Raw genomic sequence first — 15,496 nt, 5'->3', positions numbered from 1 at the left:
AGATTTCCTACCCAGAGGAGTACTGCTTAATTTAGTGCCAATTTAGTGCCTTGTACCATTATTTCTGTTTATGCTGTGATAGCTATATCTTTTTTTTTTTTAAGCATCCTTGCATTTTAACTGGGGGCATGGCTGCTGAGCTACATTTTCAGCTCCTCTTGCGGATATGTGTGGCCATGTACTAAGTCTGTACCAATGGGATGTGAGTAGAATTGATACATACAGCTTCCTAGTCATCACCTAAAGACGTAGTCACTTGCCCTGCATGTCCTATTTCCCCTTCCTGTGGGCTACAATGAAAGCACTGATGATGAGCCAGCTTTGACCACTTGGACAAGGATATCACCCCAGGGGATGTTAGAACAACAGAAAAGGAACTTGGGTCCCTGGAACAGAGCTCTCTACATGCCTGGAGCAGCCCACTATCTTTTAGACTGTTTCTTGGTAGAAAAATAAACTTCTATTTATTGAGCTTGTGTATTTTTTTATCTCTTTACACAGCTTAGCCTATGCTTTACAAATACAGACTGTCAATAAATGCTGACTGCCGAGTTATGAATTTAAATAATGAAATCTGAAATCTGCAAACCAACATTTGTTAAGAATGTCTATTATGTTCATTTTCCCATTCTCTTTTCAGAAGTGCTTATATTTTTATATTATTTTATAAGTTAGATATCATATTTGCAACACATATTTTTCCTAGTTTGTATTTTAATTTTATGATTTCTTTTAGAAACATGAGGGTTCAAATGTTTATGTAGTCAAATCTACAAATGCTTCCCTTATGATTTCTTTCACTGTCTTTATACTTGGAAAAGCAATCTCTTTAGGGATAAGATTAATTTTCCCTTACACTGTTTCATTTTAACTATGAAGCTCATCAATCCATCAGGAATATATTTTAATGCACGCTGTATGGTTAAGTATCCACATTTCTTTTTCTAATACGTAACCAATTTGCCCAAACACATAATAGATAGATCTATTTAATAAAATATGCTTTATTTAGTAACCCTACTGATTTATGTGTTTATTATTATATGTTAAATTATTACCAATGTCTACTTCTGGCCTATTTTGTTCCTGTAATCATTCTGTTGCAGATAAAATAATCTTTTACTTGTTTGTGCCTTTCCATATTAATAGGAAAAAAAATCTATGGCAAATCTTTATTCAGAAGAAAAGAATAAACAGACATTTGCAACAGACTTTGAATATACTCTCCATAACTTTCAACTCAGTTTACTCTGAAAATCCTATCAACATTTGTGATTATGATTATGTACAGTAAGGAGAGACAGGGTTATAAATCAGGGAGGGGGTCTCAGGGGATTTCTGGATTTCTAACCTGGGTGATGGGTACATAGCTGTCTTTTTCATGATTATTTCACTAACCTGTACATAAATGTTTTATGTACTCTTCTATATGTATATTTAACAACAAAAAAAGTAAATTTAAAAATTCATATATGATATTATAGGTCCTTAGAAGAAATGTCTCAGAAATAATCACATTCCAAAGACAATCAAAAGGGAAAAAAAGTATCTTCCAAAACTCTAAAGATCACTTTACGTATCTTCTATTGGCTTTTTCCCCTGTTAAATGCTTATTATGAGGAGTTAATCTCCTACCAATCTTTCTTATCTGAATCCCAGCTGACCATCATGGAGAAATATATTCATGAAATCTGACCTCTGGAGTTTTAAGAGTCAAATTGCAAATAAAACTATTAAATAGAATCTGCTTTAAAATAAGACATTAAAAATATTATGTGATTATACTGTAGGATGGGCAAGCACAATGCAGTTACTAGTTAAAGTGAGGATGCTACGCACCTAGGGCAGTCAGGTTGTCAAACTTAAAATGAGTATAAAATTAACTAAAGGAACTTGTTAAGACTAAATGAGTAGGACTGGGGTGGGGCCCAGGGATCTGTATTTTTAATAAGCAGCTTATCTGTGGACCATACTTTTAGAACACACTGATCAGAATCCTATGTGTTTTACAGAGAAGAGTCTTCGTTCTTAAATCTACCAATTGTTCATTTTTATATCAAAGGGTTTATATTTCTATACTGGGGAAATTTACATATAACCCTTCCTTGCCTTTCCTTCTCTTATTCTCATTATTGAAGATCTGATGTGTTCATTTTAGTTTCTCTTAACTAGTGTTTTCAGTCCAAAAGGTGATATATTCACATGGTAAAAATATTCTCAAGCAGAGAACAGAGTATAAAACAAAAAGTAAATCTCCTTTCCACCCCAGACTTCCAGGTTCCCAGGCTTCCTCCTCAGAAACAACCAATGGTAATGGTTTCTTTCAGAAACAGTCCTTACCAAATACATCCCTCCCACTTTTTTCTAAGTAGGAATATATTAAACATAACATTAAAAACTTTGTCTTTTATAAAACTCAATGATGTATCTTGGAGATATTTCCAAATCAGCATTTATAGAACTTTCACCTCCTTTTCACAGCTACATACTATTCCACTATATACTTCACCATCACTAGTCCTTGGTGGAAGACGTTTGGGTTGCATCCAGCCTTTTGCTATTACAGGCAAAGCCACACAAATGTGATTTTCCTTACAAACTGGTAGAGCTTTATATGTGGGCTAATTTCTAGAATGACAAGTATTGGGTTAAAGGACATGTGCATTTTGAATTTGATAAATACTGCAAAAATGCCCTCTAAATAGGATGCCCCAAATTGCTTGCACATCAGCAATGCCTATTTTTCCCTATACCCCGGGCAACACAGCACATCATCATACTTTTTCATCTTTGCCAATAAACAACATATTATTGCTCTTTTAATTTTCATTTCTTTAATTATTTTTGTAAATGGTTTGCCTCTTTTTTTAAAAAAAATTATTTATTTATTTTGGGCTGCGTTGGGTCTTCGTTGCTGTGTGCAGGCTTTTCTCTAGTTGCGGCGCACAGGCTTCTCGCTGTGGTGGCTTCTCTTGTTGCACAGCACCGGCTCTAGGTGCGCGGGCTTCAGTAGTTGCAGCTCGCGGGCTCTAGAGTGCAGGCTCTAGAGCGCAGGCTCAGTAGTTGTGGCGCATGGGCTTAGTGGCTCCGTGGCATGTGGGATCTTCCTGGACCAGGGCTCGAACCCGTGTCCCCTGCGTTGGCAGGCGGATTCTTAACCACTGTGCCACCAGGGAAGCCCTCATTTCTTTAATTATGATGAAGTGGTTGCGCATCTTAAGATTTGTATTTCAATTTCTGTAATTACTTGCTCATATCTATTACCCATTTTCCTACTGACTTGCTATTTTTCTTATTGATTTAACAGAGTTCTTTTCAACTAAGGAAATTATCCATTTGTCTTATTGTTGCAAACATTTCACAGTTTTTAACTTGCCTTTTGACTTTGTTTTATAGTGTATTTAATCATGCAGATATTCTACATTTTTATGTAGTCAAAAGTATTAAGCTTTTCTATGGCTTCTGGGATTTGTGTCTTAGTTGGAAGGTCTTCCCCATTTTAAGATTATTAAAAATGAGTCTCATTTTCTAATACTTCTATGGTTCATTTTTTATATTTAAATACTTGATTCAATTGGAATTTACTTAAGTGGTAAGGCAGAGATTTAGGGCTCTTCATTTTTTTTTTTCAGATAGCTGAGCAATTATCATAAAACCATTTACTAAACAATTCGTCTTTTCTAGTATGGTCATTTTAAATGTAATATTGCCAGCTACAAAGCATTTCACAATGGAGTGTATTTCTAGAAAATCTGTGTTTACTAGAACCATACTATTTAACTATCTAACGCATGTTAGTAATCTATTGTTAATATTAATGAAAATTACACTGAATTGAAAGATAATGTTATGAGAATCACTGGATACACCCTATGATTAAAAGCAGATATGACCTACTATAAGTTCACCTTCTAGAAGTTTGTAAATTGTTTACTGGGCATGCTATATCGTATTTCACACTATAAAGTAATGCCATCTGGTGCGATAGAGCAATGCCACCTGTAATGTTTTTGGTATGATTTGCTTCCCAAGCATAGAAAACATGCTTTATAGTTCATTATTCTAAGTTCTTTATTTATTTGTGATGTTAATAAAAGTGGCAAAATAATTTTTCTTGAATTTTCATTGGTACTCTGCAGATGAAAGAAATATTGATACTATGAAGAGGTAGACCACGGTTAGGAAGGTGGTAATAATAGGTGTATTGAGGAAAGGGCTTGTCAGAAAGCTGCTACTCTCATGTCTTTAAGACTCATAGAAGATAAAATACAGGAAGTAAAGCGTGCAGGGACACTGTTCAGAAGGCTGGGTCAGAAGCTCAAAAAGCTCCAAGTGGAACAGGGCACAGAAAAAGATCGCTAAATACTTGTTTCAGTGCTAGCCAAATGCCTACTAAAGGTCTCTATCCCCTCCTCTTCAGTGTCATGGAGACTGAAGCTTAAAAGTGGTGATCTATTGAAACTACTAGTGAAAATACGCATTCAAATTGCAGCATTTTCATTTTAATAGCTGCATATGCATTGTTAATAATACTGCTCTAAAGAAATAATGTATGGACATAAAGTGAAGTCTCATTTCAAGGGGATAATATCCTAACATTCCTTATAGGTGAAGGCACAAAGAGAGAAAATTCAACTTCTACTTTCTTTTTATGAAAGGTTCAATCTCTCATAATTTTTTTTTTTTTTTTTTGCGGTACACGGGCCTCTCACTGTTGTGGCCTCTCCGGTTGCGGAGCACAGGCTCCGGACACGCAGGCTCAGCGGCCATGGCTCACAGGCCCAGCCGCTCCGCGGCATATGGGATCTTCCCGGACCAGGGCACGAACCCGTGTCCCCTGCATCGGCAGGCGGACTCTCAACCACTGCGCCACCAGGGAAGCCCTCTTGTAACTCTTTATTTTATTTCTCTTTCTTTCCTTTCCTATCTTTGCTTACATTTCTTTATGAGCTCTATTTCTCATACCATTTTCTCTACCAACAGAGTCAACTCTTTATTATTCCTATAATTTTGTATCTGAAAAGAATATGAAGGGATATAAGATTAGAGAGAAGCAATAGAATGGATGGCACAAACAGAAGAAAAACTAACAAAAATATCAGTAGGCATTTTTAAAGAACTCATTGTTGAATTTAAGCTTACACTGAAATCTGTACTTAAAGACTGTAGATGCTTTAAAAAAACTGGATATTTGAAAAATTAAGAACATCTCAAACACAATGAAACTCATCTGTTAAAACCTCACTCAGAAGGATAGGAAATGAAGACCAATGTTCCACAGGAACCCAAATGATTCTGCTATCTGCCTTTTAAAATATGAAACACATGTACTCTAAATTTTCTGGAAAGATAACGTATTTTGAAAATTTGAAAAAGAACAGCATTTATTTTGAAGTGAAAAATTCTGTTCCAAATGAAAGCCAACATCTTATACCTAAAATCCATTCCCTCCTCCTCCTGTGCCCCATGTCTCTGTTAATGGAATCAACAATTTCAGAGTCTCCAGAGTGCAACCTCAATCATATCACCTCTGATACCTTTCTCTCATGTTCTCTCTCGCATCTGTGCTATCCTTTCCATTCCTACAACTTCACAGGGCAAGGGAGTAATTCTGGACTCCTCACTTTCTCTTATTCCCTTTATTCAATCCACTGGCAAATCCTTCAAAATATAATCAGAATTTGACCACTTCTCACCACCACCACGGCCATAACTATGGCTCAAGCCACCATCATCTCTCACCTGGTTTATTTTACTGGTTCCCTACCTGGTCTCCTCACTCTTGCCCTAGACCTTCAACATCAGTCTATTCTCAAAAAAGCAGCCTGTGACCATCGTCCTCCTCAGCTCAAAGCTGCTAGTGATTTCCTAGCTCAGAAAAAAGTGAAGTCCTTATGAGGTCTTTTTTTTTTTTTTTTTTTTTGCGGTACGCAGGCCTCTCACTGTTGTGGCCTCTCCTGTTGCGGAGCACAGGCTCCCGACGCGCAGGCTCAACGGCCATGGCTCACAGGCCCAGCTGCTCCGCGGCATGTGGGATCTTCCCGGACCGGGGCACGAACCCGTGTCCCCTGCATCAGCAGGCGGACTCTCAACCACTGCGCCACCAGGGAAGCCCCCTTACGAGGTCTTGAAGAACCTGGTCTCACACTCCCGCCACCACCCATAATTGCGCTAGTCTAATTTCCTACCACTCTTCCCATGAAGTCTCTGGTTCAGCGGCTCCAGCCCCACCAGCCTCCCTGCCAGGTGTGCTCTTCCCTTCCCACCCTTTATACTTGCTCTTCTCTCTGCCTGAAATGCTTGTCCCTTACATAATGCATTGTCCATTCATTCCTTCAAGCTTTCTCCCCAAAACGTATCTTCCCAGTAAGAGTTTTTTTGCCCATTCTTTCTGAAATTTCACCATCCTTCCACTGACATTTCAAATCCTTCTTTCCTATTTTATTTTTCTTTCCATAGCACATACTATATCTTTAACTTATTTATCTAGTTTATTGCCAGTCTCCCCAACTGGAATGTAAACTCCACGAGGTACAGATTTTTCTATTGTGTTTTCTGCTATATTCCCCATGTGCAGAAGAGAGCTTGGCACACAGGAGGAGCTCAGTGAATTTTGTTGAATAAATGAACTAATAAATGAATAAAGAAATAAAGCAAAACAATGACTCCAGCTTGGGCTCTCACTGCATCTTTTCAGGCCTCCTGCTGGCACTCTCAACCCTCTGTAATCAATCCTACAGACTTCAAATCAATAGTTTACCTCATATACATCTGATCCTATTGCTGCTCAGATTAAGAACCTAAGTGGCTCCCAACTGTCCAGTGAGAAACTACAGTTCTACAGGATGGCATCAATATCCTTCACATTCAAGATACCCTTTTCTAAACTCATCTCTTTATATTCCATTCTTATGTCTTATTCTCTACACCAGTGTCTCCCAAACGTGAGTAATTTATGCTCCTTTTTAAGGGGAAAAATTTTCTCAATGGCTCTTAAGGTCAAATCCAAGGATCCCAGTTAGATAAACACTAGGAAACTGACATCCTGGTTAATAAAAATGTCTTTTAATTACAGATTATTATTGGTTAAAAAATCTTTTAATATTATAATCAAAAGGAAAACAAAAATTTTTAAATCTTCATATACCCTGCAGCCCCTGAGAATAAATCCATGGATCCCAGGTACAGAAATGCTGCTGTACAGAAATGAAGCTACCTACCCCATCCTGGAAGAGGCCTGTGCTTACCTGCCTCTGTGCCTTTGTTTCTGTTGTTCCTCTACGCTGGAATATCATTCCCCTAACTATAGTTATCAAAATTCTACGTATCCTTCAATGCTTACTTTAATTATCGCCTTCTTCATGAGCCCTTCCTTTTGATATCCTCAGCCAAAACTTATCTTAGTCTCTTGGGGCAATTTTATAAATCTTCTATGGCATTAACTACATTATTCTTCCTTATGTTATACTATTATTTTCCCATGGTTATAGCTCCCAGATAGTGTGAAGATGAACTTGTTCTCTATTTATTTACACAACAACGAGTATAGTGTCTTCCATATGACAACTAATAAATGCCCACTGAATTAATTACGTCAGGAAAAAAAATGCTACTATAAATATGACCCTCTACTGATCTAAAAAATGGAACTGTTTACTAACAGCTTATAACTAAACATATATAATATACTCATAACGAAAGAGAAAAATGTGGAGAAAAATTTTAAGTTATTTATATGATTTACCTTCTTTTAAGCACTAAGTCTGATATAGGTATGCATCTTAGACCAGTTCCCAAAACCATAAGGAAAGATGTCAGAAGCACAGTTATCCGAAGACCTGAAAGGAAACAAAAATATCTGGATTATTTTCTATTTTCTTTTCAAGTAAGTCAATGTTAAGAACAAAGATTTTTTACTCAGTCATACTGGTATTATATTCTAATAAAGCTTTACTCTATAACTCCCAATATGGGGGAAAAAAAACTCTCATGCTGAAAATGAAATGATTCTAACTTTAATAGAAAACTTGAATGATCACATCGAGGATAGAGGAAAAAGTTCTATTAGCTCCGGTTTTTCAAAATGAATGGCTAGAATGCTTTGTTCAGATATAACAATAAAAAATATAGAAAATAATTTTAAAAGACAAGGTATTTTAGTTTTATATCTCAAATATAAAATTTCTAATTTTCGAATGCAAGCTGTTAATAAAAAAATTCTAAACTGCCCCTGAAAAGTTTTTTAAGATGATAGAATGCTTTAAATTTTCTCAAAAAATGACAAGTGGTCAATTACTTCTTTTATCTTATAATGAGAACAAGTTTGTTATAGGGTCTTAGGAGATGGTCCATTAGAACCCTCTGATTATTAATACAATAATAGTCTTTTAATTTTTCTTGATTCATTGGATGGCTTTCAACTTATAGAATGATGCTGTTAAAAAAAAAAAGCATGGTTTAGGGTTTTAGATAATGCGGATCAGATAGCTTTTCCCTTTGTATTCCAAATACAATCAATTATTTTGAAAATATGCACCAATGGTCGGTTACATGGATAACAGGGCAAAAGAGAATATAAAATATAAAAACAAGGTAACCACATGTAAAATAGCTAGCTAGTGGGAAGCAGCCACATGGCACAGGGAGATCAGCTTCGTGCTTTGTGTCCACCTAGCGGGGTGGGATAGGGAGGGTGGAGGGAGACGCAAGAGGGAGGGGATATGGGGATGTATGTATATGTACAGCTGATTCACTTTGTTATAAAGCAGAAACTAACACACCATTGTAAAGCAATTATACTCCAATAACAATGTTTTAAAAAATTAAAAATAGAATGTGAAAAAAAACTAAGGTAACCAAAACTAGACACAATAGTCTATCTATGGCAGAATAATATAACAGGACTACATCTTCTTACTGTTGGAATGCTGCATTTTTCTATTACTAAATCAATGCTGCCTTACTGCTTGTAGCAGTCACAGAGGTGGCTTACACTGAGTATGTGGCAAAGGTGGCAACATTTCTTACAATTTTTCCCAAACTCAGCACCTCCTTGAAACCATTTCACAGTGAATAGACTTAAACTATTTAATGCAAATTTTCTTTTTTTTTTTTCAGATCTTTCTTTTTTTTGGCAAGGGGAGACGGTTAAATGTTTGGTTTTCAAAGGGCTTCTCTGCTTGAAGGAAATTGGAAGTCAACAAAACTAAAATTATGCAGATTAAACACAGCAAGAAAAATAAACTTGAGATTCAGATCAGGCACACACACGCTACATTGAGGGTAATTTGTGATATGAACTGAGCTTTATATGATCTGAATATGATTAATATAATTTGGCAGAAGTAATCCGGTAGAAAACTGTGCTTCTCAGGAACAAGTAATGCATACATACTGCTCATTTACTGTGTCTACTAACAGAACACAGATTTTAAAACCACATTATAGCCACAGGAAATAGAGTGTAATTAATAAAAAGAACATTCATGGTCATAAATATCCTAAACTTGCAAAATGCTGCTCTTGTAAAGTTATACTGGGTGCCCTATGAGATAAAATTTTATAGATTTGGGACTATAAGGCTTACATTCAACATGATGTTTATTTTTTTCTAATATTTGGTTTGTAATTAAGGTAAACAGCCACCAAGTGGGCAGTGGGACCCTGTTTATGGCCCTACGGTCCAAATAACTAGGTTTCCTACTACAACTGCTGAAAGCTAGCACACTTGTTTACTCAATTATGACTTTTATCAAACATATGACAATATAACAGCTAATATAAACTTTTAAGAATAAAGAAGTTGTGAAAAGCTGATTATTATAAAGCAACCTTGCAGGTACAACTTGTGGCTTGCTTACTTTTAATTGTTGCCAAGTATTACTTAATCCACCTCAGCTGCTGCTCAGTTTTGAATAGAATGCTTTCTTGATCTCATTTGGATCTTGATAAAGCAGGGCTCTGCAGTTCCATGTAATCAAAAAGATAACAACTGACTTTGGGAAGGAGAGGTATAAGGACCCCAGGAAAATATGCTTATGAGACATCTAGGACCTTCATATAAATAGATCCCAAGTGATTACAGTACTAGGATGTGAGTGCAAAAACCATCTGATGAAAGGTACGGGAATAATTTCAGAAAACCAAACATGATTGAAAATAAAAATGAATTCTACTCAAATATGGCATCCAGACTCTGCAGGAAGCCCCCTTCCAATGGATGAGATAACTCCTTATGCCAGGAACCTATTGGGTACAGGAAGAGAGTCTCCACAATCGGTGCCTAAAAACATGATGGCAAAAAAAAAAAAAAACCAAAAGTAAAAAAACACCCCACCATACAAACTATGTGTAGTAGATACACGGAAATGAGTTTGATCTGCTAAAACCACCCTCCCCAGGCCCCACACTTCCATCAGCTGGAGTGAAGCTCTGCTTGCGCCTGGCAAGACCACCTGTCCCTACCCTCAACAGCTACAGCCTGGCCTCGCCACCCCGATCTGCCTTGGACACCAGGAGGACTAACCACATCATGCCTGCTTTTCCTGTTCACACTGGTCACAAGAGACCCAAGATTCACAGGTCATCCTCATCCCAACAGGGCTTCATGCATACCCAAATCCGACCTCATCTCTGCCAGCGCCTCAACTCCCCAGATCTTTCCACTGTGACTCCTGGAGCGCTCAGAATCAGCGGATCAGTAGAATCCCTATATTTTCAAGCTCTTCACCGTCTTCACCTTTTTACTACTCTGAAACCTCTTCCCTGAGGACAGTGCTTCCCCAGCCCCTTCCAGATCATTGTTACTCCCTCCCCCCTAAAGCTCCCAGGTTTCTCTCGATGCTTTGATTTCCTCTGGTTTAAGAACTATGATTACGAGGTGCCTTGCTATAGTGTTAGGCACGCTGAGATTTGCTTGGTGTGGTTTTTTTCTTCATGCTGTTTCCTCAAACTGGATTCTTGAATTTCTTAGATTTCTGGGTTTATGGATATCATCAAATGTGGAAATTTTTCTGCCATTATTTCTTCAATTTTTCCTCCCCATTTTATCTCAATCCATGCCCTCTCCCTTTACCAATCTCTTCTCATCTGGGACTCTAATATGTATATTAGGTCACTTAAAACTGTCCTGCTCCCTGATACCTGTGGTTTTTTGGGTTTTATTTCCTGTGTTCCACTTCGGATAGTATTTATTACTACATCTTCAAGTTTGCTAATCTTTTCTTCTACAATGTCTAATCTGCTCTTAAATCCTGTCCAGTGTATTTTTTTGGTCTCAGACACAGATTACATTTTCATCTCCAGAAATTTAATGTTGGACTTTTTATGTCTTCCATGTCTTTCCTTAACATGCTTTGTTCTGTCTTCTTGAATATATGTAGTATATTTATTCACAGTAGCTGCTTCGATGTCCCTGTCTATTAATTCTATCATCTGTAATATTTCTTGATCTGTTCTACTGATTGCTTTTTCTCCTCTTTATGTGTTGTATTTTCCTCCTTCTTTGCACGTTTGGTAATTTCTGATTTAGATGTCAGGAATTCTGAATTTTGTTGGGTGATGGATTTTTTTTTTCAACTCCTTTAAATATTTTTGAACAATGTTCTGGGATACAGTTATTTTTAATCTGTTCAAGCAGTACTTTTAAGCTTTATTAGGTGGAACCAGAGAAGCCTTTAGTTTAGAGCTCTGTTTGTCTTTACTGCCGAGGCAACACCCTTCTGAGTATTCAACCAAACTTCCTGTGTATTATGAGGTTTTCCCATTCTGGCTATTGGGAATGTGAACAATTCCCAGCCTTATGTGAACTGCGAGAATTTTTCTGCCTGTTCCTTTTTCGTAGTCCTTTTCTCAGACTTAAGTAGTTTCTTCATGTGTAACTGCTAATCAGTGCCCAGCTGAAGACTCAAGAGGAACTCCCTGCAGATCTAGAACTCTCTCTCTGTGAACCCTTTTCCTCTCTGTTACTCTACCCTAAGAATTCTAGCTATGGTGGCCTCTTAAGACTTCTCAACTGTCTCCTCGACTTGGGAAAACTGTGGGGCTCTGTTTGAACTACAGATCTCTGTGAGAAGTAATCGTAAGGATCACTGACCTCTACCTTTTGTCCAATGTCTGAAAACCACTGTTTCGTATACTTTGATTTTGTTTTCTGTTTTTAGTTGTTTAAGATGGAAGGATAAATCCAGTTCCTGTTAATCCATCATGGCCAGAACAGCCTTTGATCCAATTCTATCTGACTGTCATACTCACCACTCCCTGCTGCAGTTGTCTGCAGACCACCACATACCTGCCTCCACGTCATTCGCCCTCATGGCTTGAAACTGTTTTGGCTCGTTACTACTCCTGAGGACACTACTTCTTTCATGAATCTGGTGATTTCAATACCAGATATGATCCTTTCAATATCCTGCCCTCTCAGTCCCCTGACTTGTTATTCCACAATCATGCCCTCTACCCTACCTCGGCTGTCCACTCTCTTTGTTATACTCTGACCTTATCTTTACCCTAATTGCGTCCACGACATAATCCCAATTTCAAGCGTCCCATTCTTCAACCATGACCTCCTCTCCTTCCCACTCATTCCTTCTAGTACTCTAAATTCTTCATCGATTGGGAATGATAATTTTGGAGGCTACTACTTTTTCTTATCTACCTCAGGTGTTTCCTTCTCTTTTTTACCCAGCTTAGATCCCGTAGTCCACTGTTATATCACTCTCTACATAATCCTCTACTCCTGGCCTGCACGTTCTTAGTCCTACACACCTGGCAAACCGCAACTCTGGTGATCTCTCTCTCTGCCAACTCTGCCCATGCCTGTGCTTGCCCAACAGAACAGGCTGGAGGAAAACAAACGGCCATGCTGATTGGTCTCACTTGAAATTAATGCCCAGTCACTTAAAGCAGGCCCTCTGAGCTGCCCGACAATCCCACTACAATTTTCTAGTCCGTGTGTTCTCTCCTTTCTTAGGAACTAGTACTACAACTTATCCTGTCTCCTCAATCTTCCAAGAACTGTTCTCCTATCCTCGCTGTCAGGTGGTAATTCTGCTTTCTATTTTCTGAGAACTGTAAACAAAGATAACTCCCACGAGCTCCTACTACCCACCACGTGCATCCATATCTATACACTCTACCTTTTCTTCTGTTGCTACTGAAGAATTAGCTGTCGACACTTCTATCTAAGGCCAACCTGTCTACTTGTACTCTGGAGGACTGCATCCCATTTTGCTTAGTCAAGGGCATGGCTACAGCAGTTCTTCCCCTTCCCTCCAGCACTGTCAATTTCTCCTTTTCTACTGGATCCATTAGGATATTGCATTCCAGAGATATGCTTTAGTATCTCTTATCTTTTTTTTCTCTTTTTTTTTCTTTCTCTCTTATCTTTAAAAATACTTTCTCAGTAGCCACATTCCCCCTGGCTACTCCCTCATTTCTCTGCTGCCCCTTAAAGTGTGTTTGACATAATGTCTACACTCATGAACTCACCCCCACCACTCCAGTGAGACTATTCTTTTAAAGGATACCAAAGATTTCCATGTTGCTAAACCCGGCTCTACTCTCAGTCCTCACTAGCTGGTTCGTCCTTATCTTCCCAAGCTCTGAATGCTGCAATGCCCCTGGGCTCAGTCTTCTGAAGCAAGATCCCTCTCCACAGGTGATGTCACTCAGCTCCAAGACTCTAAATACCATTATAGGTTGACAAAACCCAAATCTATTGCTCAGGGAATAAACTGACAGTTTAGCTTGTCGTATATCTAACAGGAATTTCAGATTCCTGATCTGCATGCCGTCTACCCCCAAATGCTCCTTCCACAATCTTCTACATCTCAGTAAACTGCAGCTTGGTTCTCCCAATTACTAATGCTAAAGAAGTTGAGAAACATCTTAAATCTTCCCCTTTTCTCACACTCCACCTCTGCCTATCCATCAACAATACTCAAATCCTTCACTACTATCACCCCAGTTGGAAGTCAGCATCAGCCCCATCTGAGCTGTTCCAACAGCCTCCCAACCGGTCTCCCCGCTCTGGCTCTTGTTCTCAAGACAATAGCAGAGTCGTCATTTTATTCTTCTGCTCAAACCTTCCAGTGGAGTGAGCCTTCCTCACTCCTTCAGGCCAGAGGCCCTGCATGATTTCAGCCTCTCACCACCTCTCTGGCCTCACCTTCTACTGTGGTTTCCCTTATGGCTCAACTCAGCCACAGAAGCCTCATTGCTCTTTCTCGAATATGCCAAACAAGTTTAAGACCTTTGTCTTTGTCCAAAACAGCCCTGTCCAGAATTGACAAGGTAGGTTTCCTTTTCCCCTCAGGTCTCTGCTCAAACACACATTATCAGTAAGTCCTTCCCTGACAGTCTAGAAGAGAGTATCACCCAATCACATCCCCTTTCTCTCTTGCCTTGTTTCATTTTTCTCTAAAACATTTATCACCATCTGGATCTCCTCACTAGAATGTAGGCTCCATGAGGACTATCTCCCTAGAGCTTGGCACAAATTTAGGTGTTATCTCCTTGTTGAAATTTTCTTCACTAAGCTTCTAGGGCACACTCACTTTTGGTCTCCTATTATCTCACGAGGTAGTCCCCTTTTATCTCCTTGCTGGAAAATGAAAAGGACTGAGAGGGTACAAAACCGATTTCAGAAAGAGACCTGGTCTTCTACTAAGTTGGGTGGATCCATGGCAGTAGGAAGACCAGACCTATCCTCTAGGGAGAAAGATACTTTAGTACCCAGGGATACCAGGAACTTACTTTTATGTATGCAAAGAGGACATAGGCAGCAGGACAGCCAACATATGGAAGGAAACTGGCTTTCTCCTACTGAAAATGAAACCACTTCCTAAGTGAGAGAATTTTAAATTTATTTTTTGTTGCTCTAACCAACAGAAAACATAAAATAGAATTCACCATATAGTCACAGAAACTCTGAAAGAACTCCTAAAGTAACTTATTTTATAAAGAGAATAGGTAGTCCCTAATTTATCTGGCCATGGATAGTAGATATAATTATAATAAAAAGGACAAAATTAACATTTTTGTACCATAAAAACAAGGCTGGCTAAATTTAGGGAATAATATTGAAAAATGCTCCTGATAAAAAGTTAATAAAAAGAAACAATAAAATAGCATTTCCCCTTAAGTTATCCAACCTTGTAAGGAATGACAGAGGAACTGTCACAGATTGAAGGAGATTAACAAGAAATAACAACTAAATGCAATTTGGGACCCTCGACTGAATCTTGGAACAGGAAAAAAAAAAGACACTAGTGGAAAAACTGGTGAAATCCAAATAAAGTCTAAATTTAGTTTAAAAACAAACAAATCCAAACAAAGAAAACCTCCATTCAGTACAAGAAACCCTTCCTCAGCATCTAGCACATATCTCTGCCTAAGTACTTGCTCTACCTGGAAGTTCCACACCTTCCAGGGCTGGACACTTTCATTGTTAGAAGGTTCTTCCCAGTACAAGAAACCCTTCCTCAGCATCTAGCAC

The 15,496-nt window shown here is 38.3% G+C and overlaps 1 protein-coding gene across 1 annotated transcript in view; it reads right to left on the bottom strand.

Moving 5' to 3' along the window:
- SLC49A4 (solute carrier family 49 member 4) overlaps nucleotides 1–15,496 on the bottom strand; it is a 92,649-nt gene that overhangs the window by 75,488 nt on the left and 1,665 nt on the right. Inside the window, exon 2 of the mRNA XM_030858370.3 lies at nucleotides 7,745–7,838. Within this exon, the coding sequence (XP_030714230.1) occupies nucleotides 7,745–7,838 (94 nt within the window). The remainder of the gene's footprint in view (nucleotides 1–7,744; nucleotides 7,839–15,496) is intronic.

The sequence above is a fragment of the Globicephala melas genome, chromosome 4 (genome assembly GCF_963455315.2).
Source record: "Globicephala melas chromosome 4, mGloMel1.2, whole genome shotgun sequence".
NCBI lineage: Eukaryota > Metazoa > Chordata > Mammalia > Artiodactyla > Delphinidae > Globicephala > Globicephala melas.
This window is presented reverse-complemented; position numbering and strand designations above follow the sequence as displayed.